The 22885-nt window shown below is 56.5% G+C and overlaps 1 protein-coding gene across 1 annotated transcript in view; it reads left to right on the forward strand.

Moving 5' to 3' along the window:
• LOC134399719 (sodium-dependent proline transporter-like) overlaps window positions 1-21733 on the forward strand; it is a 33966-nt gene extending 12233 nt beyond the window's left edge. The window contains exons 3-18 of the mRNA XM_063127804.1: window positions 7648-7829; window positions 7932-7998; window positions 8088-8322; window positions 9968-10099; window positions 10987-11141; window positions 11374-11426; window positions 11988-12126; window positions 12338-12472; window positions 14082-14185; window positions 14415-14539; window positions 15598-15710; window positions 15858-15992; window positions 17882-17981; window positions 19112-19230; window positions 20069-20242; window positions 21429-21733. Of these exons, the coding sequence (XP_062983874.1) occupies window positions 7648-7829; window positions 7932-7998; window positions 8088-8322; window positions 9968-10099; window positions 10987-11141; window positions 11374-11426; window positions 11988-12126; window positions 12338-12472; window positions 14082-14185; window positions 14415-14539; window positions 15598-15710; window positions 15858-15992; window positions 17882-17981; window positions 19112-19230; window positions 20069-20242; window positions 21429-21593 (2133 nt within the window). The 3' untranslated portion in view covers window positions 21594-21733. The remainder of the gene's footprint in view (window positions 1-7647; window positions 7830-7931; window positions 7999-8087; window positions 8323-9967; window positions 10100-10986; window positions 11142-11373; window positions 11427-11987; window positions 12127-12337; window positions 12473-14081; window positions 14186-14414; window positions 14540-15597; window positions 15711-15857; window positions 15993-17881; window positions 17982-19111; window positions 19231-20068; window positions 20243-21428) is intronic.
• Window positions 21734-22885: the final 1152 nt, after the last annotated feature.

Below are 22885 nucleotides of genomic sequence, written 5' to 3' on the forward strand. Positions count from 1 at the left end.
CCGCGGCTGAGGGAAGAGACACCCACAAGGTCCCGCGTCTCAATAGCCAGCAGCCAGAGGGAGAGGGCAGCTTTGGGGGAGCGAGAGGGCCGTTCCCAGGGCTCGTGGAGACCACGTTCCACGGGGCTAAATGTGCTGCTGAGTGTTCCAGCTCGGTGGCGTCATGCATGGCGGTTCCTCCCGCTGGAGCATGGGGACGGTCACTGGTGGCTGTCTAGAGCCTGATCCTGCGCAACGTTAGAAAGCCGCCGGAGACTCATAGCACTCATGGTCGGACCGGCCTTTCGTGGTCCAGCAGAGTTTGGTAGCCTTCTCTGTCTGAAAGTCTGGGGGCGGGTGTCAGGGTTTCTGTTTTTAAACATGTATGTGTCTTTCTTATTTTCGGGACGGGGCCTTTACCTTTTTTTTAGGAGGTGCATATTCTTCTGAAACTGTCCTGTGTAAAAAAGAGTGAAAGAGCCCAGAGGACACGATGAGTCTGAGGCCTGAGCATGGCTGTGGGGCCTTGAACCAGGGCGTGTTTATTCCGAGGTTTTATAGCATTCTGAATAGTGGCATTTAAATCTGTTTGATGTAGAAACACTTCCTTAAAGTGCTTTCAGGAAGCCCCTGTGCTGTGAAAGCTGGCTTGAAGGCGTTTCTCTCTTTCATGTACTTACGTGTGCATGTGTGCACACCTTCAGGTTGCTCCAGTGGAGAGCACGCCTGCAGTGCTGCCTCCCGCTTCCATGTTTAAAATTCAAGCCTTTTCTTCTCCACTGGGCGGGACACTTGCCCATCACCCAAAACAGGGGATTCTGATTTGCATGCAGTTTGGCAGAGTGAATTTATAGGCACCTGTGACCACCTGACGCGTTGACCTGGGCAGCTTCAAGGCCCCTGACCCCTCTCCCGGCTGGCTGTGTGTGCTTTGCAGGGGCACTCTCTGTCCTCATCATTCCTTCCCTGTTGTGATGCAAAGTATTAGGGCAGGCGGCTCTTGAATGAGCAATTAAGACCCATTAGCTATACAAAAGACCTGCGTCTGTTGGAGATTAAAACCGTCTGTTGGAGATTAAAATCCGCTAGAACTGGTTTGTTGATTCCAATCAACACAGCTGGATGCCTTCAAATAAAGGACTGTCCTCTGAAAAGTAGGGCATGTGGCCACGCTGTAATCCCAGTTAGTTCAATCCCAGTTAGTTCGTCCTTTGCTCTGCCTCAGTCCCTCCACAACCCTTATAAGCGCAAGTATAAAAGGAGCCTTATTTGTGTCTTGCATTTATTTATTTATATATTTATTACATTTCTATACCGCCCAATAGCCGGAGCTCTCTGGGTGGTTCACAAAAAATAAAAACATTCAAAGTATCCCTGTCTTCACACACACGCACATTCTTTGTTTGCTTGTTCCCTTGTCTGAGTGCTGTTACCTGCGTTATGCGCGTGGGTGTTTTTATGGGTGCAGAAAACATGTGCAGCCATCAAGCTGTAATTCATGTCAGTGATTCTGCATATTTCTGGCTCTGCATATCCGACTGGTGCCTGCATCGGACAGCCACACTCAGCCACAGCGCATCCCCCTGTGGATACGCTGTTGTTCCAACACCCAGCAGTCTGCAAAGGGCCCCTATGCTGCTGTCTACCGTAGGGATTTTTTTTAAAAAAAATATTTCCCTGTTGTACAGCACCTGACACAGTTCATAGAATCATAGAATAGCAGAGTTGGAAGGGGCCTACAAGGCCATCGAGTCCAACCCCCTGCTCAATGCAGGAATCCACCCTAAAGCATCCCTGACAGATGGCTGTCCAGCTGCCTCTTGAAGGCCTCTAGTGTGGGAGAGCCCACAACCTCCCTAGGTCACTGGTTCCATTGTCTTACTGCTCAAACAGTCAGGAAGTTTTTCCTGATGTCCAGCTGGAATCTGGCTTCCTTTAACTAGAGCCCGTTATTCCATGTCCTGCACTCTGGGAGGATCGAGAAGAGATCCTGGCCCTCCTCTGTGGGACAACCTTTGAAGTATTTGAAGAGTGCTATCGTGTCTCCCCTCAGTCTTCTCTTCTCCAGGCTAAACATGCCCAGTTGTTTCCACAGCCACAACAGTTTAGCCGGTGCAGCGTGTGTATCGCACAGCTGGTAAACAACGCCTCCGCGCCTCTGTTGAGCGAAGGTGGCAGCCAGGGGCACTCAGGCCTGGCGCACTGTCAATAACAAGCGATGCCGTCCGCACTGTTTGCTGTTGCCCCAGGTGACGCAGGGTGTCCAGCCTCGTGGCAGAGGCTGGGAAGGCTGTTCCTCCCAAGTGCAACGCATTTGGAAGGAATCTTGGCCTGCAGTCTTGAGTTTTATTATTTTTTATGTTGTCAGTATTTATTATATTTCTGTATTGCCCATCGGCTGAAGCTTGGTGTCTCACCCAGCCAAGACCCCCAGCTGCTGCTGTTGCCTTGTGGCTTCTTGACCCTTCAGCAGATTTCACGGCCTTTCTGGTTTTACGTTTTCTAGACAAAGTGAGGAGAAGAGTTTGCAGTGCCAACGGGAGTCAACCTGGCCTCACAGATAACAGGATGTCTTGGCCTCCGCACCCCATATATAAAATAGAAATATTATTATTATTATTATTTATTTATTTATTTATTTATATAGCACCATCAATGTGCATGGTGCTGTACAGATGTGAACCTACCTCGCAGGGTTACTGTGAGAGTGATGAGAAACAGCTTGAAACGTTCTGCCACTCAAGTCAGTCTGAAAGGAGCATGTCATTCCAAGGCACAGTGCTGGCGTAATGGCGCTGTGCTGTGGGAGTGCCTGGATGTTTAAGGTGCTTCTCAGAGGATGACAAAGACGCATCTTGTGCTACCTAGTTCTGTATATTTATTTCGCTTCTTCATCTAAACGAGGGCGATTTCCCGGGCGTGACCAAACACCTTGAGCTAAAAGAGCCAGCAAAATCAGCAGATCCTTGTTCTTGTGGTCATTGCTGCAGTGTGGTCGTGTCTTTGCCAGGAATATGGAGCTGAAAGGGTTAAACGGGTGCCTGCCTGCCAGTGTTTTCAAGTTGGCCTCTGGGCAGATGTGGTTCCTCTTCTGCATTTCCTCTTCTCGATCCTCCCAGAGTGCAGGACACGGAATAACGGGCTCAAGTTAAAGGAAGCCAGATTCCAGCTGGACATCAGGAAAACCTTCCTGACTGTTAGAGCAGTACGACAATGGAACCAGTTCCCTAGGGAGGTTGTGGGCTCTCCCACACTAGAGGCCTTCAAGAGGCAGCTGGACAACCATCTGTCAGGGATGCTTTAGGGTGGATTCCTGCATGGAGCAGGGGGTTGGACTCGATGGCCTTGTCGGCCCCTTCCAACTCTGCTCTTCTATGATTCTATGATTACTTTGCAGCAAGAACTCTGAATAGAGAAATCTGTCAGGTTGCTGTTCCTCAGTCCAGATGTGGTATAATTGGCTGCCTGTCATGTAGTGACAGATTAAAAACACCCACCCACACCCCGAGCACGTCCTCAGGGCTCCTGCATGTTCAGGGCAGGTAAAAACAAACGATTAAATGGGATAAGTCATAACCCCGTCTGCATCTGAAGTGTCCTGAATGGACCTTCTGCCCTCCAAAGAGCCGCTCCGCTCCCCACGGCCGTGGCTGTACTGAGCAGGAGCTTCCTGAGGCCGCCTTGGGCGGAGCTGGGCCCTGGTGCCCTCCGGAGGACCCGCCGCGCACTTTGGGGGCTCTTTCAGCAATTCCCGGCCAGCAGGTTGTGCTGGAACATGCAGGAAGAGCCTGTTGAGCCAGTTACTGGAGTCCAGGCTGAGCAGATTCTCCTGCCGAGCTGTGTGTTTGTGAATGCACACCCACCCACCCCTTGTTGTTGTTCATTCGTTCAGTCGCTTCCGACTCTTCGTGACTTCATGGACCAGCCCACGCCAGAGCTTTCTGTCGGCCGTCGCCACCCCCAGCTCCCCCAAGGTCAAGTCTGTCACCTCCAGAATATCATCCATCCATCTTGCCCTTGGTCGGCCCCTCTTCCTTTTGCCTTCCACTTTCCCTAGCATCAGCCTCTTCTCCAGGGTGTCCTGTCTTCTCATTATGTGGCCAAAGTACTTCAGTTTTGCCTTTACTACCATTCCCTCAAGTGAGCAGTCTGGCTTTATTTCCTGGAGTATGGACTGGTTTGATCTTCTTGCAGTCCACGGCATTCTCAGAATTTTCCTCCAACACCACAGTTCAAAAGCGTCTATCTTCCTTCGCTCAGCCTTCCTTATGGTCCAGCTCCCGCAGCCATAGGTTACTACGGGGAATACCATTGCTTTAACTATGCGGACCTTTGTTGTCAGTGTGGTGTCTCTGCTCTTAACTATTTTATCAAGATTTGTCATTGCTCTCCTCCCAAGAAGTAAACGTCTTCTGATTTCCTGGCTGCAGTCGGCGTCTGCAGTAATCTTTGCGCCCAGAAATACAAAGTTTGTCACTGCCTCCACGTTTTCTCCCTCTATTTGCCAGTTATCAATCAAGCTGGTTGCCATAAACTTGGTTTTTTTGAAGTTTAACTGCAACCTGGCTTTTGCACTTTCTTCTTTCACCTTTGTCATAAGGCTCCTCAGCTCCTCCTCGCTTTCAGCCATCAAAGTGGTGTCATCTGCATATCTGAGGTTGTTAATGTTTCTTCCTGCAATTTTAACTCCAGCCTTGGATTCGTCAAGCCCAGCACGTCGCATGATGTGTTCTGCATACAAGTTGAATAGATAAGGTGAGAGTATGCAACCCTGCCGTACTCCTCTCCCAATCTTAAACCAGTCCGTTGTTCCGTGGTCTATTCTTACCGTTGCTACTTGTTCGTTCTACAGATTCCTCAGGAGGCAGACAAGATGACTTGGTATCCCCATACCACCAAGAACTTGCCACAGTTTGTTATGATCCACACAGTCAAAGGCTTTAGAATAGTCGATAAAACAGAAATAGATGTTTTTCTCGAACTCCCTGGCTTTCTCCATTATCCAGCGGATATTGGCAATTTGGTCTCTAGTTCCTGTGCCTTTTCTAAACCCAGCTTGTACATCTGGCAATTCTCGCTCCATGAATTGCTGGAGTCTACCTTGCAGGATCTTGAGCATTACCTTGCTGGCATGTGAAATAAGTGCCACTGTCCGATAGTTGGAACATTCTTTAGTGTTTCCCTTTTTTGGTATGGGGATATAAGTTGATTTTTTTCCAGTCTGATGGCCATTCTTGTGTTTTCCAAATTTGCTGGCATATGGCATGCATCACCTTGACAGCATCATCTTGCAATATTTTAAACAGTTCAGCTGGGATACCATCGTGTCCTGCTGCCTTGTTATTAGCAATGCTTCTTAAGGCCCATTCGACCTCACTCATCAGGATGTCTGGCTCTAACTCACTGACCACACTGTCTGAGCTATCCCCGGTACACCCCTACCTCTACCTAATCCTGCGTCTGACTCCCATGGCTGTAGCTACTTTGTGGAGAAGGAAAAGGCGCTTTGCACGTACGCAGGAGCATTCTCCTTTACAGCTGACCCACGTGTCCGTGGCGCTGAGCTCTGATTAGTCCTCCTTCACATTGCGCTGTATTTATAAGTAGCTTTTGTTAGATCTTCCCCAACCTGGTGCTCACCTGGGGTGTGGGACTGCAATGCCCATCTTCCCGGTCAGCACAGCACGTGGCCCTGCTGGCTGTTGGATGGTGGTAGTTGCAGTCCAACACCTCTGGAAAGCGCCAGCCCCAGGTCCCCACCCTCCGTTTTGGGGTCCCCTCTCTTCTGCCTTCAGAAGCGGAGAACAGCCAAGCGCTGCCTGGACCCTGAACGTGCCGCCACTGCTGCTGCTGCCAGTGGCTGAGTGGAGCCACCCGGGCCTCGCTTTCCCCGCCCGACCCGGAGGGCTTGGAGCCGGGCTCCCCCGTTGCTGAGACGGTGCCTTTGAACGGGCCTTTCCTTGCTGGATTGTCAGGGCTTTGTCCTTCCTTCCTTTTAGAAACTCTGCAGAATGAGCAAAGGCCGCAAGCCGTTAACACGGTGACATTCTGGGCCCCGCAGTGCATGCGCGTCCTGTGGAAGGCCACGAGGGGGGATGCTTTGGACGGGGTCTCTGCTGTGCCCCGAACTTTATTATTATTATTATTATTTATTTATTTATTTATTTATTTATTTATTTATTTATATATATAGCACCATCAGTGTACATGGTGCTGTACAGAGTAAAACAGTAAATAGCAAGACCCTGCCGCATAGGCTTACAATCTAAGCCAAGTCGTGCCCCCGTGGGGCTCTGCAAAATGACCGAGCCCAGTTCTGCTTTTTGCACAAGGTCCACTTCAGCTCACGTAAGAGTTCGTAGAAAAATTAGACTGTTCACCTTTTGAAATTATGTTCACGAATAGTTTTAATACTTGGCATCTGGGTGGCAATGCGTGATGTCCGTCGTCTGGACACTTATGCAGGAGATGGCTGTCAGCGGCCACTAGCCCTGGTGGCCATCCAGAGGCCTCTCAATGCTGGGGGGGGCACGAGCGGAGGGGGCCATCGTGGCCCTCGCTTCCTCCTCCTGGGTGTCCCGGAGGGAGCTGTGCAGCCACTGTGGGAGCAGCGTCCTGGACTCAGGGGGCCCTGGCTGGATCCGGCCGGCCGGCTCTTCTGATGTTCTCAAGTGCTCGGTGGGTGGGTGTGTGTTACCCAGGGGCCTCCTGGCAGGCAGGGCTGGTGGTGCAAGAGCGTTTGCAGCCTCCGGCCTGTGGGCCATCCCAAAGCCAGTGCTGCCTTCGGGAGACTTCTGGGAAGGAGCCGGGGCGGAGGTCAGGGAAGGCAGCTGGCGAAAGAGCCCCGAGGAAGGCGTTGTGCTGTCACGGGAGGTTGCGGCACCGCTGCCTCTGAGGCTTCAGCTTTGCAGGAAGAAGAGCAGAAGCAAAATGAGCAAACACCAAACAAACCCACCGACACCCTCCTATAAATGGAGAAACGTGTTGGCAAAAGTTAGTCAAAATGTGTTTTTCGTGAGCTGACTAATCTGTGTGTAACACGCAGCAGGTGGGGAAAACAGCGTGGCTGCTGCTTCCTTCCGCGCCGCCTTTTGAGTCGCTGCCTGGCTGCAGACGGAGCAAAACCAGCGAGGGGGCAGGGGGGAGCCGGCCCGTGCCCCGCCTGGGAGAGGGCAGCTCACCGTCCCCGGGAAGATGCCTTGAGGGAGGGGTCCCTTTCCGTCCTCTGTGTGTGATGTGGCTGCCGCCCGCCGGGCTCCCTGTGGGAGGACCAGGCTCAGGCGGCAAGAGCCGTCTTCCACGGCAGGCCCTCCGCCCGAGGTCTGCTTCTTCCCGTGACCCAGCCCTGACAGTTTCCTTCAGTTACTGGGAGCAGCGTGAGATGGAGCCACGTGTGTGTGTGTGTGTGTGTGTGTGTGTGAGAGAGGGAGAGAGAGAGAGAGAGAGAGAGTGTGCAGCCACCATATTCCCAGGATGTGTAAGAACGGGCCAAGACGGCACACTGGCATCTTGGCTGTCACCCGCCTCCACGCTGGCGTCAGGCGCTGGCTGCTTGGCTACCTCCACTGTTCACACAAACCCACCCTTGGCAGCCAGGCATTCAGGTGTCTGCCTTCCCTATCCTGTGCCTTGCTCATTTCTAGCAGGCCGGCTGGCCCTTCTTGACAGCTGTACAGCTTGAACGGGGCCACCTTAGTCTCCGACGTTGCCTGCGGCCGGCTCTTGGCTACTTGCAGCAGCACAAGAGGGCTCCTGTCTGTAGGTCCTCCTTGTGGGCGTCATCAAGGCCCCTCCATGGCCACCGTGGGGAATGGGGTGCTGGACGGAGGCCCGATGTTCGCTGTGATCTGGCAAGGATCTCATGAGGTGTGGGGTGAAGGGATGGTGGTCTGTTTTGCTTCTGCATTTCAAGACCACGGGAATGACTCCCCTCCTGCGTCCTCCCCACGCAGGATCCCGTCGCCCTCGCTCATGCCCTCCCCCATCTTTTCCCACGTTGTTCAGGGCCCCCACGTCAAGGTGCCTTTCCAACGTGTCTCCTCTTTGGGCCGGCTCAGCCCGGCTGCCCCTCCTTTTGCTGACCGTTCCCCTCTCTTCTGTGGCCACAGGGCCGGGCTGTCCAGCTGAACGGGGCCACGCTGGAGGTGTGCCCCTCGCCTCCTGCCGGGCTCACCCAGATCCAGCCTCCCTTCGAGATCCAGCCAGTGACGCCGGCCTTGGAGGCCCGCCCGCCCCGAGAGACGTGGGGCGGCAAGTATGAGTTCCTGCTCTCCTGCGTGGGCTACTGCGTGGGCCTGGGCAATGTGTGGCGATTCCCTTACCTGTGCTATCGCAACGGCGGAGGTGAGTCCCTGGAGTGTGCAGGTAGGGGGTCAGGATTGGGGTCATGACCTTGGGGTCAGGATTCTCGGCAATGTTCAACCGCCTGCTCTTGGGTGCGTTCAGGATCAAAGTGCAGGGAGCCTGTGGGGGGTTTCTAAGGAGGAGGTGTGCTGCTTTTTGCAGGTCCATCTTGGCTGTAGCGTCATGTATTAGCACAGGTCAAAGGCCACCCTTTTGCGGGGTGAAGGGTGTTCTTCATCTCGTGCGTTGGCCCGTGTCGTTGGGGGTCACGATGGGTCGTTCAGCGTGTTCACACCTCACAACGGTCACCAGGAGCAGGTGGTCAAAGCCCCCTCCCCCTTGCTAAATGGTGCCTCCATTGCTCCAAACTCAAGGGGAGTTTATAAGGCAGCCACCACAAACGTGACGCCCTCCAGATGTATTATACTGCAACTCCCATCATTCCCAGCCAGTTGGGGATGATGGGAGTTGCAGTCCAACACACCAGGAGGGCGCCACTTTGGGGGAGGCTGGTAGAAGGGCTATGGAGGGCTCTTGCCAGGAACCCAGATGATTGCTCCCTCCGCCTGGCCCGGCGCTGCCCTGCCGAGATGCTTTTCCTGCTCCAGCCCTCGGGGTGCCTGTCAGAGGGAAACCTCCTGCCCTCTTTTAGCTCTCTGTCCTTGGGGGTGGCTTTCCTGACTGGCCCTAATTCCCACCCGGTAGATTGCCGAGGCGCTTCTGTGGCACGCCAAGCCGTGGCTGCTTCAGCGTTTTTGCTGTGTTTAGAATTAACGATTTCACCTTTTACATATCCATTGTTCGCTCTCTCGACAACTTCTTTTAGTGAGCGGCGTGCAAACGTTGCCCCATAAATGGAAACGTCGTGGAGCTCCCAGGGACGGAGCCCGGGCCCTTGATCTCTGTGGGAAGTGTGGGCGTGCAGGCGCTCATGGCCCCCGTCCCCAAGTCCGCCTGCCCGCCTGCAAGGAGAGCCCCAAAGACAGGCAGCTGGCTCGACCCAGGCCCCCGACCCAGATCCAGCTGTTTTCTTCCCCCCCCAAGGAAACGGCCTCTTGTGGAGCCAGTGGGTCTTCATGGCCCTTTCCAAACCAGCGCTCCCCCTCCCCTGCTGAAATACATGGGGGGGACAATATACTGTTGCTTGGGAGATCTGTCCCCCCCAGCTGCTGTGGGGATTGGAGCTGCGCTCAGAGGAAACTCGGACGCCGTAAGAAATCCTCGCCTAACAAACGTTGTTTGCCTTTAAGGCACTGCAAGAGCCTTTCTGGCTCTGGGAGATCCCTGCGCGTGCTTCTCGCAGAGCCAGGCCAGGGGCGGAGTCGGGGTGGGGGGCTGCCTTGCCCGTAATCTGCGGGGGGGGGGGTAGATGGGACTCAGAAGACTCCCTGCTTTGGTTTTTGAACTCCACTCTTGTGTACTTTCCCTTTGCCCAGTGTGAGAGCAAACTTGGAGGGAGCCAGGTTTACTCCCCCCACAGAAAAAGTATGTCGTATATATGTTTGGCGGGGGGGGGGTAGCCTGCCACTACTGTCGCCCCCACCCCACTGAGCCTAGCGAGGGTTTGACCGTTGGGAAGGATGGAAAGGTCATGGATGGCTTCTGGTGCGTTTCGGTTGGCTGATGGCCCGCTTTGCCTCCCCAGGGGTGTTCCTGATCCCGTATTTCCTGATGCTCCTCTTTACTGGGCTGCCCCTCTTCTTGATGGAGCTGAGCCTCGGCCAGTACGGGGCCACGGGGCCCATCTCGGTCTGGAAGTGCTGCCCCCTGTTGAAAGGTACGTGTGGGGCGCCTTCCCTGGGCCTCTGCTGGCCGCCGTCTTGGTGCCCGAGGGTTGGAAGGGGCCGGCGAGCCGTCCAGCGCCTGCCCCTGGGCCAAGGTGGGGCCGTCCAGCCCCCTCCAGAGCACCTCATGGCCCCAGGAGCCTCTTTGCTTCGCCGGCAATTTGGCCCCGTTGATCAAAGTGGAGAGGAAACCCCCCCCGCCCCCGCCCCCCCCCCCGTCCTCTCTGTGTGAGCTGCTTCCCACGGACGGCCGCGTCTGGCCCTCCTGGAGATGCTGTCTGTGGAGGGACGTTGGATGGAAGCTGCCCACCCCAACTTGGTGCCCTCCGAGTGCGTTGGACAGCAACTCCTATCATCCCCGGGCAGCAGGGCCGTTGGGAAAGGCTGTGGATGGGGACCTCACAAGGGCTGCTGTGTCCTGCCCTGTTGAGGATGCTGACAGGTGAGCTACAAAGGCAGCAAACCCAGCTCCAGGGTTTGAGCCAAGGCCGCCTTCCGGGGGGCTGGAGGGGGCTGACCGAGGAAGGGGGTCAATGTTCCCTACTCCTGCTGTGAAGCGTTGCCGGCCCCAGCCCGCCCCCCAAACTGGACTGCTCAGAGGGGGTTCCTTGGACATCTGAGGAGGGCGGTAGAGGTCGGATCAGGGCCGCTTCCCTCTGCTCCCCCAGCCCGGCATCCCAGCGCCTATCTTGTCTGAGAGGAGGGACGTGAACATGCCAAACTTGTGTAGGGGGGCGGGGACCCCGCCAGTTGCCCCCGGCCGCTGTGTGCTGACGGGCTCTTTGGAACCGCGCCGGTGCGCACAACCGCTCTGTGGAGGCTCTGGCTGTGCCCGGAGCGCCTCTCCAGGCTGACCCCCTCCCTCCCTCTCCTCCCGCAGGGATCGGGGCCGGGATGCTGCTGGTCTCCGCGCTCGTCTCGCTCTACTACAACGTCATCATTGCCTGGACGTTCTACTACCTGGGCATGTCGCTGCAGAGCCCGCTGCCCTGGTCCTGCGAGGCCCCGCGGAACGCCCACCTCTGCCAGCCTCAGGTGCTTCCTGACGCGGGGCGGGGCGGGGCAGGGGCAGAAGGCGTGCTCCCGGGAGCCTTTGCAGCGCCACAAAGGATGCTGGGCTGCACCTTTTGCATTGCCCGGTGGAGACCCTTCCGGCAGCGGGGTCTCTTGGGCCGGCCCGGCACCTGTTCAGAGACCTGCGGAGGGCCGGGCGCCCGGGCGCACACACCGTGCTCCTGCTTTGCTAAGCTGGCTCGTTGCGTTTCAGAATGCGTCCTCCGCAAACGCCTCCCGGGTCAGCGCCAGTGAAGCCTTCTGGAAGTGAGTCTCCTTGGTTTTGCTCATGCACGAACGGTCCTCAGTCTGCAAGCCGGACCTCCTGGCCGGCGGCGCCTGAGGAGACGGCCTGGAGCCTGTGAGGGGCCGGCCTGGCCTCCTCGGGGAGACTCCTGCGCCGACCTTGCAATGCAGCTGCTCCCAGCTCAGTCACAGTTTGGGGGGGGCCTTCTTTCCCTCGCTTTTGCACCCCTGCAGAGGGGGGGACTACCATGCCCATCATTCCCAGCCAGCCTGGCCATTGATCCATCTAAGGAGGTGCAAGCCATGGCCATCCTGGCACGGCAAGCCACCTCAGAGGTGGCTTGCAGCATCCGTGGTCCTGGAGGTGTCCCCAGGTTTGCTGGTGGAGGGGCAGAAGCTGCTAGCGCCCCCCCCCGGCCGGTGCTGGCCTGCTGCCAACAGCCGCTCTTCCCCCAAAAGAGAGTTGACGCTTTGCCCAGGCTTGTTCCCTGGCAGGGGCAGGATGCCCGCCTTGATGCTGAGGAGAGCGGGGGGCGGGGATTTCGGCCGGCCGGCCTCCAGCCTTTGCCTTCTCCTTCCCAGCGAGCAGGTCCTCGGGGTGGTGCACAGCTCCGGCCTCGGCGACCCCGGCCCCGTGAGGTGGCCCCTGGCGCTGTGCCTGCTGCTGGCCTGGGTGGTGATCTTCCTGTGCATGTTGAAAGGGATCCACAGTTCGGGCAAGGTGAGTGGCTTGCTTAGGCCGGCCGGGCGCTGGGCCTCTCGCCTCTGTGGCGGCGCTGGGATGAGGCTTTTGCCTCGGGAGGCCCGGTTGAGGGGGCCAGGCCTGTGGTGGGTTCTCCGCCCTTGGCCTCACCCTTGGGCCCGTGCCCGGAGCCCCACGGCCAGAGGTCTGCAGTCTGACGGGGGGCTGTTGTGCGTGTCTTCCGGCACAGGTGGTGTACTTCACGGCGACGTTTCCATACCTGGTCCTCGCTGTGCTGATTATCCGGGGAGCTACGCTGGAGGGCTCCATCGACGGCGTGCGCTTCTACCTCTCCACGGACTGGAGCCGCCTGCAGAGTGCGCAGGTTCGCCTTCCGTGGGCTGGGCTGGGGGGGGGCAAATAGCATGACCGCACTGCATGGGATCCCACACTGGGCACAGAACTCCATAGCCAGAGAGTCCCGCGTTCATAGAATCATAGAATCATAGAATAGCAGAGTTGGAAGGGGCCTACAAGGCCATCGAGTCCAACCCCCTGCTCAATGCAGGAACCCACCCTGAAGCATCCCTGACAGAGGGTTGTCCAGCTGCCTCTTGAAGGCCTCTAGTGTGGGAGAGCCCACCACCTCCCTAGGTCACTGGTTCCCTTGTTGTACTGCTCTAACAGTCAGGAAGTTTTTCCTGATGTCGAGCTGGAATCTGGCTTCCTTTAACTTGAGTCCTTTATTCCGTGTCCTGCACTCTGCACTCAAAAAAGACGCAGGTTCCGAGCCCCTATGGCAAGCGGGGGCAAGGTCAGGGTCCCCGCATGCCCCTCCCCTGACCCCTTTGTGGGCTGCTGAATTTGCTGCTGCACTTGTGGCGCTAACAGCAACCCTTTTGCAGAAGAATAAGGCAGGTGGGAGGCCGGAACCTGCCGCCAAACCGCACTAGAAGCTGCCCTCCCAAGGCCAGAGACCTCCCCGTATGACTGGTTTCCCTGCGAGACTGTGGTGTGTTTTGCTGCTGCTGTGGCGACAAATTTGGCTGCAGTAGAACTCAGTGGGGGCCGTAAGAACCCCCTGGGGCGGCGGTGGGGGACGGGGGGGAGCTGCGTATGAGCCTGCATAGCCCCGTCCTCAAGGTTAGGAGCAGCAGACTGTACGGTGCCCCTTAGCCCAAGCATTTGGCCCTCCCAGGACTCCTGTCGGCCACAGTCTCCAGCGTTCTTTTCTGCATCCAGGGTTCTGGCGCAGGGAACTCTGCCGTTTTCTTTGTCTTACCATGAATGTGTGGGCTTGAAACATGGGGTTGTCCTGGATAAACGCGCAAGCCGGAAAGTGTGACACAAACGTTATTGTCTCTCTCTAGCAAGAACAAAACAGACACAAGAACACACAGTTCAGTGTTCGTAATAACTCTCTTCCTTCGCAGCAACAAACACGTTCTCCGTGTAAGAAAGTGCACATATGTAAGTCATACAGGCCAGCAAAAAAGCCAGAACAAACTAAAACCGCCTAAATAAAAGGTCTTTCGATATGGTTCGCTCGGGTTGCCCTTTGAAGGTGGCAGCATCTCCTTTCCTTCCCACATTGGGCTAAGCGCAGCAGGCCTCCCTATAAGTCAGCAAACTGGGCAGGCGGGCAGGCAGGCAGGCCGGCCTTCCCGCGCCCTCTCTGGAGCAGGCTGCCTCCTCCTGAGCCAGCCTGGAGTGCTGGAAGCTTCTCGCAGCAGTCCGGCTGCCAGGGGATGCTGTGTGTCCGGAGCGTGCCCCGGGGAAGAGTGCCGTCGCCCACCCCCAGGCCGCTAGATCCCGGCACGGTGGCTTTCCGTTCAGTGTTGCTACGAGGGCAAACCGGGGCGACAGCGTGGGTGAAACCTGCCTGCTTTTGAACCTGTGCGGAGGGATTAGAGCGATGCTCCCACAAAGAGCCCCCTGGAGGAAGAACAGCCGGGACCCTGAGTAACAAGGGCTCCCCTCTCCTCTCGCCCAAGGTCTGGAACGACGCTGCTTCCCAGATCTTCTACTCCCTGGGCATCGGCTTCGGAGGCCTCCTCTCCATGGCCTCCTACAACAAGTTCGACAACAACGTGATCAGGTGAGACCCCGTCGGCCTCTCCGAGCTGAGCGGTGGCGGAGAATCCACCCCAACGGGAACAGACCACATCCCGATGCTCTGGATTGAACCCCAAACCCGTTGGGTTTTAAAGCCCGTTCCAGCCGTGGGAAATGGCTGGATTGTGAAATCCAAATGTGTCCGGCCCCCCTGGAGCTGACCTTCCCCCACCCCAAATCCTGCGACGTCCCCTCTGCCCCTCTGCCCGCAGGGACACCCTCGTCATTGCCATTGGGAACTGCTGCACCAGCGTCTTGGCTGGCTTTGCCATTTTCTCCATTTTGGGCCACATGGCGTGGCGGAAGAAGGTGCCCGTGGGAAAGGTGGCGGATTCAGGTATGGAGGCGGCGGCGGCGGTGGGCCCACCTTCACCTTGGCAGGGAGGGGCTCCCATTGAGTCCAGCCCACACAGGAGCCTCTGGGGCGGGTCTGCTTGTCTGACTTGCGCCTGGTGGCCTGAGGGAGGTCCCCTCGGTCTACCTTGATGGTGCCTCGAAGAGCAAAGGGAGCCTCCATCAGGGCCCCTGGAGGAGCAGAGCACGGATGACCCCAGGAGGCTTCAAAGCTCCCCCTGGGGGACGTGAGTGGCGGCAGCGGTGGCGGCACTTGACCTGGGTCCCCAGGCACCATCCATCCCACCCTACAGAGAGCATCATCTGGGCCCTGAGCACATCAGGAGCCGGGGACTCAAGGCCAGCCCCAGGAGGGCAGGAGGGCACCCTTCTCTCGCCCTTCCTTGAAGTTGATTGGACTGCTGCAGCTGCACCTTTCTTTAGTCTCCGCACTAGAGTAGCATGTCCACACTGGGCTAGTTCGGGAGGCGCCAGACCCAACGGCGTGGCTGCCACGCACAGCCCTGTCCTTCAACAGGTACGCGTTGGACTGCAACTCCCATCTTTCCCAACCACCAATGATGGGAGTTGCAGTCCAGCACATCCGGAGGGCACCTGGTTGGTGAAGGGTGCTGAGGACACTTGATGGATGGGGTGGGGAGGCCCTCGGCACATGGCCAGAGGCCCTCTTCCTTCCGAGCTCACAGGCTCATTGGCTCACTTCTGCCCTGGAGGCCCTGCCCCAGCTCACAAAATCTTGCAGATGGCCAAAGACCACTTGGGAATCCAGGAATCTGGGCCGCCCCTTCCTCGGTTCCCTGGGCACGTGGGGCTCTTGCCTCCGGCGGCGGGAAAAGCTGGTTGCGTGCGCCTGTTGTGTCTGAAATTATTTCTAGGACGCCTTTAGTAGTGGAGCCCTCTCAAAGGGGGACTTGCTCTGTCTTTGTCCCCCAAGCATGGGGGGGGGCATGTGAGGGAAGCCTCCCTCCCCCCCACACACTGGAGGGTTCCCTGCTGGACCCAGAGGGGCTTGCCTGAAACTCCCCCCCCCTCTTCTCTCAGGTCCGGGCCTGGCCTTTGTGGCCTACCCAGAAGCCCTTGCTCTGCTGCCCGGATCAGCCTTCTGGTCTATCCTTTTCTTCCTGATGCTCTTCACTCTGGGCGTGGACACACTGGTGAGTGGCAGGGGTTGCCTTTTCAGGGGTCTTCTGGGCAGGCTGGCGTGGCTGGGAAAGCCACTCGGAGCCACGTGAGCCTGGGGTTGGGGAGCCCGGCTCTTCTCCCCCACCAGAACCACTAATGCCTGCCGGTCTCTCCGTCAGTTTGGCAACATGGAAGGCATCACCACAGCGGTGATGGACGAGTTCCCGTCCCTGCGCGACTGGAGGCGGAAAGCGCTCTTCTTGGCCGTCCTCTGCTTTGTCTTCTACCTGCTGGGCCTCCTGTTGATTACGGAGGTGAGCAGACCTTGGGTGGCCCAAAGTGGCAAACCACACCCACACCCCCGGGACTCCTCCTCTTCCAGCCCTTGGACACTTGGTGGAAGGCAGGCGCTGATGTGCCTGCCTCCTGCCGCCCAGATCTCACTTCGAGATGGGTGCTAAAACCACGAATGCCAAGAAACATGTTCAGAGGAGGGCAACCAGGATGATCAGGGGTCTGGAAAGAGAGACTGAAAGAATTGGGCTTGTTGAGCCTGGAGAAGAGAAGATTGTGGGGAGACATGACAGCACTCTTCAAATACTTCAAAGGTTGTCACACAGAGGAGGGCCAGGATCTCTTCTCGATCCTCCCAGAGTGCAGGACACGGAATAACGGGCTCAAGTTAAAGGAAACCAGATTCCGGCTGGACATCAGGAAAAACTTCCTGACTGTTAGAGCAGTACAACAATGGAATCAGTTACCTAGGGAGGTTGTGGGCTCTCCCACACTAGAGGCATTCAAGAGGCAGCTGGACAACCCTCTGTCAGGGATGCTGTAGGGTGGATTCCTGCATTGAGCAGGGGGTTGGACTCGATGGGCTTGTAGGCCCCTTCCAACTCTGCTATTCTATGATTCTAAGGTGCTTTTGGACACCATCATCTTCTGGTCGGTTTCTGGTGGTTTTCCAAAGACTGCCCTAGTTTTAATTTTGCTGGCAAACGAGCTAAGCAGGAGTTGAGCAGAACTCCGGGGGCTGGCAGTATTGCTGTCTAGCACCTTGCGACGCCCAGGGGAAGCCTCACGAGCCATCACGGAACCCAGGGCCTCGTGGAAGAGGGGAGCTGGACAGCAAAACGCTTTGCGTCGATGCAGCAAAGCTGAGCTCGGGCCCTGGAGATCCTTTGGGAAGGTGAAAACACTCCAGAACAGAGTCAAAATCTAGACCCAGTGCATTCCAAATGTGTTGGGCTGCTGGCTGGGAATGATGGGAGTTGTAGTCCAACGCACCTGGAGGGCACCATATCATAGAATAGCAGACTTGGAAGGGGTCTACAACGCCATCGAGTCCAACCCCCTGCTCCATGCAGGAATCCACCCTAAAGCATCCCTGACAGGTGGTTGTCCAGCTGCCTCTTGAAGGCCTCTAGCGTGGGAGAGCCCACAACCTCTCTAGGTAACTGATTCCATTGTCGTACTGCTCTAACAGTCAGGAAGTTTTTCCTGATGTCCAGCCGGAATCTGGCTTCCTTTAACTTGAGCCCATTATTCCATGTCCTGCACTCTGGGAGGATCAAGAAGAGATCCTGGCCCTCCTCTGTGTGACAACCTTTTAAGTATTTGAGGAGTGCTCTCATGTCTCCCCTCCATCTTCTCTTCTCCAGGCTAAACATGCCCAGTTCTTTCAGTCTCTCTTCCCCAGTCCTCAGAATTCAAGGAAATTAGGTGTTCTTTGACGATTTCTTTATCAATCTCAAACTGCAATCCTGCCCCCTCAACTTCTGCTTCACTTTTTCCAGAGGGGTCATAGACCCCCCCAGCCTTGGTCTCCTCTTCCCCTACACTCCCCCTGTCAAACTCCTGTTCGCTCGCTCTCTGGGAGCTGGCTTTCCTTTCTAGCTTCTAGTTCAGCTGGGCCAGCTGCTCTTTCCTGCTTCTGCTCAGCTCCAAGTCAGGAAGCAGAATGAAGCTCATTAGGTAGCCCTTGATAGCCTCCTCTTCCAGGAATTGATCCAACCCCCTTTTAAAGCCATCCAAACTGGTGGCCATCACCACATCTTGTGGTAGGGAGTTCCGTAATTGAACTGTGAAGAGGTGGAAGACCGCCTGGGGTACTTTCTAAGAGGAGAAAAGACGGGATATAAAAAGTCTTCGTCCTCCTCTCCCCATAGCTGCCAAGTGTGTGTGTGTGTTTCCTCCCCCACAGGGTGGCATTTATTGGTTCACTCTCATCGATGCCTACAGCACGAGCTTCGGCCTCATCATCATTGCTCTCTTCATGTGCCTCGGCGTGGCCTTCTGCTACGGTGAGCCCCTTACAGGAACACCCCCACCCGCCACCCACCCTCCCCTCTCCCTCCGCATTTTCTGGAGATGGTTTTGCTGCCTGAGGGGGAGCCCGCCTGCCTCTCCCTCCTCGAGGGCCCAAGCGATAAACGCATTTGAAATGTTTTTTACCCTGTATCTTCAGCCTTTTAGAGCAACTTAAGCCTCTGCCGTTATTCCATGGTTTAAGGCTTGCCTAAATCTGCCCCCACCTTGTTGGGTGGAGAAAAAGCCGCAGCAGCTGCAGACTCCAATACTTAAAAATACGGGCTGTGCTTCAGCAGTGGCCTGGGTTTGAGAACCAGCTTACAAGGGAGATGAAAAGTGTTTCATCAAAGAAGCTGCTTCAAGCATCTGATCCAAAGAAACCCCAAATCTACTCAGGCAGTAGGTTTGGAAGCCAGCTGCACAGTCCTGCTTCTCAGAAGCAAGTCTTGCTGAGTTCCGCAGGGCTTTCTCCCAGACAAGTGGGTGCAGGATCACACAGCCTCAATGGCTTGGTGAGCAGTGGGTGCGACCCCCGCTTTCTTAAAAAGCCCCCCATGATGAAGTCGCCCCGGCACGGCCCCATTGCTCTTATGGCTGCGTGGTGCAGAACTCCCTCACCCCCGGCGCGAACGTGGCAAGTCCCGCTCCAAGCAAACCACCTCCGTGCCGGCTGCTCGGTGTCAAAACCGCGTGAAGCAAGGCTGCGTCTCAACGCCACGTGGATTCCGCCACAGAAAACCGGCCGTGGCTGGCCACAACAGGCAGATCCACATAGTAAGATGCGATGTGTCAACCACTCACACCCACGTGGCTTGCGTGGCTTCAGCTCATGCGTGGGAGAAATCTTTTGTTCCCCACCACCAAACGTGGCGAGTGGGCCTTGCCTTTGCCACTCAAAAGGCATGCAATTCAGTACCGCCGAGGCAGGACAGGCTTTGTTTTCCAGAGAAATGAAACCAATCAACGGTCGCAGTTTGTAGATCGTCGCGTTTATTTCGTTATTTCGTTACTGCAGAGTGCAAGTAGTCTGGGGGCAGGGAGACCCTCTGTCCGTGAGAGAAATGCCCCAGTGGGGGAGAGAACCACGGCCTCATCCTGTCTCCTCACATTCCCCCCTCTGCAGGTGTGAACCAGTTCTGCCAAGACATCGTTGATATGATCAGCCACTGCCCGCCCTGGTGCAGCCAGCTGGTGGTTTACTTCAAAGCCTGCTGGGTGTTCTTCACACCTGGGCTGCTGCTGGTAGGTCACTTCCCCCCCCCTTACCTGCTGCAGGTAGGTCTCTTCCCCCCCCCTTTACCCAGAACCCCAGGGCAGCAGGAGCGTTTGCCTTCATGCAACGCGCTGGGGTTTTGTACAGCACCTAGCACATACGGGCATTCTGTAGAGCATCTTGATTGAATAACTGAGTTGGGGCCCCAGGCTAGGCTGAAGGCCGGTGACGTAGCGGAGGGACGCAGCGCCGGTACTTTATGATGAGCAGGGACACTGTCGTCACCTGCCAGCCGCCCTTCAGACGGTCCTTTTCCCTCTGAGCGTAGTTGGGATCCTCACGCTACCTGGGGAGAAAATGAATTTCCCTGTTGCAAGGCGATGTATCTTGGGCTGGCATCGTCTGGAATGGGCAACGGAGACCCCTTCCCTTTACAAGTGACCTGCTCCAGGAGATGGAAATGGCTGCAACTGGTCTGTGGATCTGGATCAACCTGCAACGGCCTGCAATTTTGGACTCACCTTGTGGGTGTGGCTACGGTGATGGCCGTGATGAGTGCCTGCATTTCCAAATTCACCACTGCTGAAGGCTGAGATGGTCTGATGGGTGTCCCAAATCTTGGGACCTGGGAATATTGCTTCTGAGTCCAGAGGAGATTTAGAGAAGCACATTTCTGTCCTGTCTCTCTAGGCCTGACACTGTGGCTAACTAGCCACTGAAGAAAACCATTTTGTACCTTTTGGGCGGTGGGGGTGGGGAGATGGGCAGGCAGGCGTGGAAAGGATTCTGCCCAGAGATCCTTCCTCCGAATACGGTGTGTGGCAGTGTGGGGGCAACGTCTTGACCGTGGCTCTGCTCCCTCCCCAGTTCATCCTCTTCTACGTCTTCCTGGATCTGTCCAGCACAACTTTGCACTACGGCACGTACGAGTACCCCCGGTGGGGGGAGGCGCTGGGTGTCTGCATGGGGGTCGTGACCTGCATCCAGATCCCGCTGTGGGCTGTCATTGCCCTCTGCAAGGAGTCAGGGACACTGACTGATGTGAGTATGCTGAGGGCAAGGGAAGGCTGTCCTGGCAGGTGGGGCGGGGACGGGGACGGGGACTGGCTTGAGCTGTCCACCTGTGGAAAGGGACCCCTCCCCTGACTGCAGTGGCCTCGGTCTGTGAGCTGCCGGTGCACCGTGGCAGAGGGATGTGGCTGTTCACGGCACCAGTTCAAATCTCACTTCTGGCACAAACTCAGGTTGTGCGTGTGTCTTCAGGGAAGTTGCTTCCTCTGCTAGCTTCAGCCCCTACCCCCACCTGCAATGTGTGGACAGGAACACTGGTCCACCTTACAGGGCTGTTGTAAGTATTCCTTAGAGAACCAGGATGATCAGGGGTCTGGAAACAAAGCCCTCTGAAGAGAGACTGAAAGAACTGGGCATGTTTAGCCTGGAGAAGAGAAGATTGAGGAGAGACAGGATAACACTCTTCAAGTACTTCAAAGGTTGTCCCACAGAGGAGGGCCAGGATCTCTTCTCGATCCTCCCAGAGTGCAGGACACGGAGTAACGGGCTCAAGTTAAAGGAAGCCAGATTCCACCTGGACATCAGGAAAAACTTCCTGACTGTTAGAGCAGTACGACAATGGAACCAGTGACCTAGGGAGTTGGTGGCCTCTCCCACACTAGAGGCCTTCAAGAGGCAGCTGGACAACCATCTGTCAGGGATGCTTTAGGGTGGGTTCCTGCATTGAGCAGGGGGTTGGACTCGATGGCCTTGTAGGCCTCTCCCAACTCTGCTGTTCTATGATTTTCTGAACCTACCTATAGGAAGCACTTTGAATGCTCTTTAGGACTATATGAATGCTAACTGGTATCTCAAAGCCCAGCTTAAACTGCAGTTGTGCAGCCAGAGGCAGCTACCTTTTGCTGAGTCAGACCTCACACGCGCACACACACACACACACCCCTCTTAGGTCCATTTAGCCCAGTATTGCCAACACTGACTGGCAGGCAGCCCTGGCTGTCCAGGGTTTCAGGCAGGATTTCCCCCCAGCCCTACGGGGAGATGCTGCCAAGGCTTGAACCTGGGACCTCGCGCGTGGAAACAGGCGCACCTGGAGACAGTGCGTTGTGATTTCAGAAGCTGGGCGGCTCTTCTCTTCGGCTGAAAGGAGGAGGTCTGGTTAGCACTCTGAACAATGCAGGGACGAACTAACGGACTTTCTCCGTGACCGTTTCAGCGCTTCCGGAAAGCCATCCGGCCTTTGAACTCTTGGCGTGCTGCAAACGGCCGCGATTTCTCCCACGCGGTCATCGACGTCCCGTACACCGTGAACCTGACTGACAACGACTTCACGGGTGGTTGGCAGCTGCCAGACAGCAGCGAGGCGTCACTCTGCCCGTGAGCGGAGCGAGAGGCCGGGGCGACCTGTTGCGTGCTGGCTGCCTGGGGTCCAGGTGGCTGGGGCCCAGAGCCGGGGCCAGCCCTCTTTGCCGGCAGCAACCACCTTCGGCTTCAAGTGGGCAGCCTGGAGAAGGTACAAGAAAGGCGGCACTCCATCAAGACGATGACAGGCTGCTGCTCCCGGAGTCCCACTGGTGTTTCTCAGAAGGGCCGTCTGTGTGCGCGTGGATAGGTCCTGGATTCAGACTGGACGGTGCTGGCCGAGTTCCCTCCTGCGCCGCCTTGGCGATGAGGGCAGGGCCATCTGTAGCTTGAGCCGTCGTCCTGCCCTACTGAACGTGAGCGCCTGAGGACGGCTGGCCTCCTGGAGCTCCCCTGTCCTGCTTGGCCTTGTGGAAGAGCACGGAGCGAGCCCTCGCCTCTTCTGGGTCGCCCTCAGCCAACCTCTTGGGATGATGGCATCTGACCAGCCAGCGTGGCGCCAGGAGAGACGCCTTGTGGGCCCCATCACACTCGGGGAACTCCCCTGGTTTTCTTCAGCTACCTAAGGCAGCCCTTCCCTAACCTGGTACCCTTCAGAAGTGCTGGCTGGGGGATGCTGGGAGTTGTTGGCCAACACATTTGGAGGGCACTGGGTTGGGGTAGGCTGCTCCAGTGGGATCCTGTAATAGCACCAGCTCAGGATCCAGGAGTGTGATCCCTAGAAGCTGCTCGCTCACTCTGGCAGAATGCCCTCTACTCAGCTTCCTCTAGATTGTTGCCCTCCCACCACAGATCCCTTCCAGTGTTGGGCTTTCACCAGTTTAGCCAAAAAAGGATCACCATGGAATCCAGATGTGCCTTGGGACAAGCTTAGGTTTTGGAAGATGCCATCAGTGAACACTACACCTGTGGCTGTGGAAATGAAGATTTTTCATGGGGAATAAACATTCTGTGGCCAAAGCAGACAGCCTCAGGGAGTCATTTCCCTCCCCCTTTTGGGCCATGACGTGAGGGGACAGTCCTGCATTTAAAAAGTGAGGTCTTCACAATCAGAGCCGGGCCTTTGGTCCTGGCCTCCTGCCTTCCTCCCAGCCGGTGCTCTGTGGGGAGCTAAAAGCTATTGGCCAGGGGTTATCCTAGGGCACACCTGCTCAGAGGTGCCTGCCTGATACGTGGGACGGAGGGAGAGTGTGGAGAGATCAAAAGTAGGGCTCAGCTGAGTTGAAGGGGCAGGAAGAGGGTCCCACAACAGTAAGAGAGAGAGAGAGAAATGCAATAAATAAAGGTGCAGGTAGATCTCTGGCAGGCGGG

Source organism: Elgaria multicarinata, chromosome 5 (genome assembly GCF_023053635.1).
Source record: "Elgaria multicarinata webbii isolate HBS135686 ecotype San Diego chromosome 5, rElgMul1.1.pri, whole genome shotgun sequence".
NCBI lineage: Eukaryota > Metazoa > Chordata > Lepidosauria > Squamata > Anguidae > Elgaria > Elgaria multicarinata.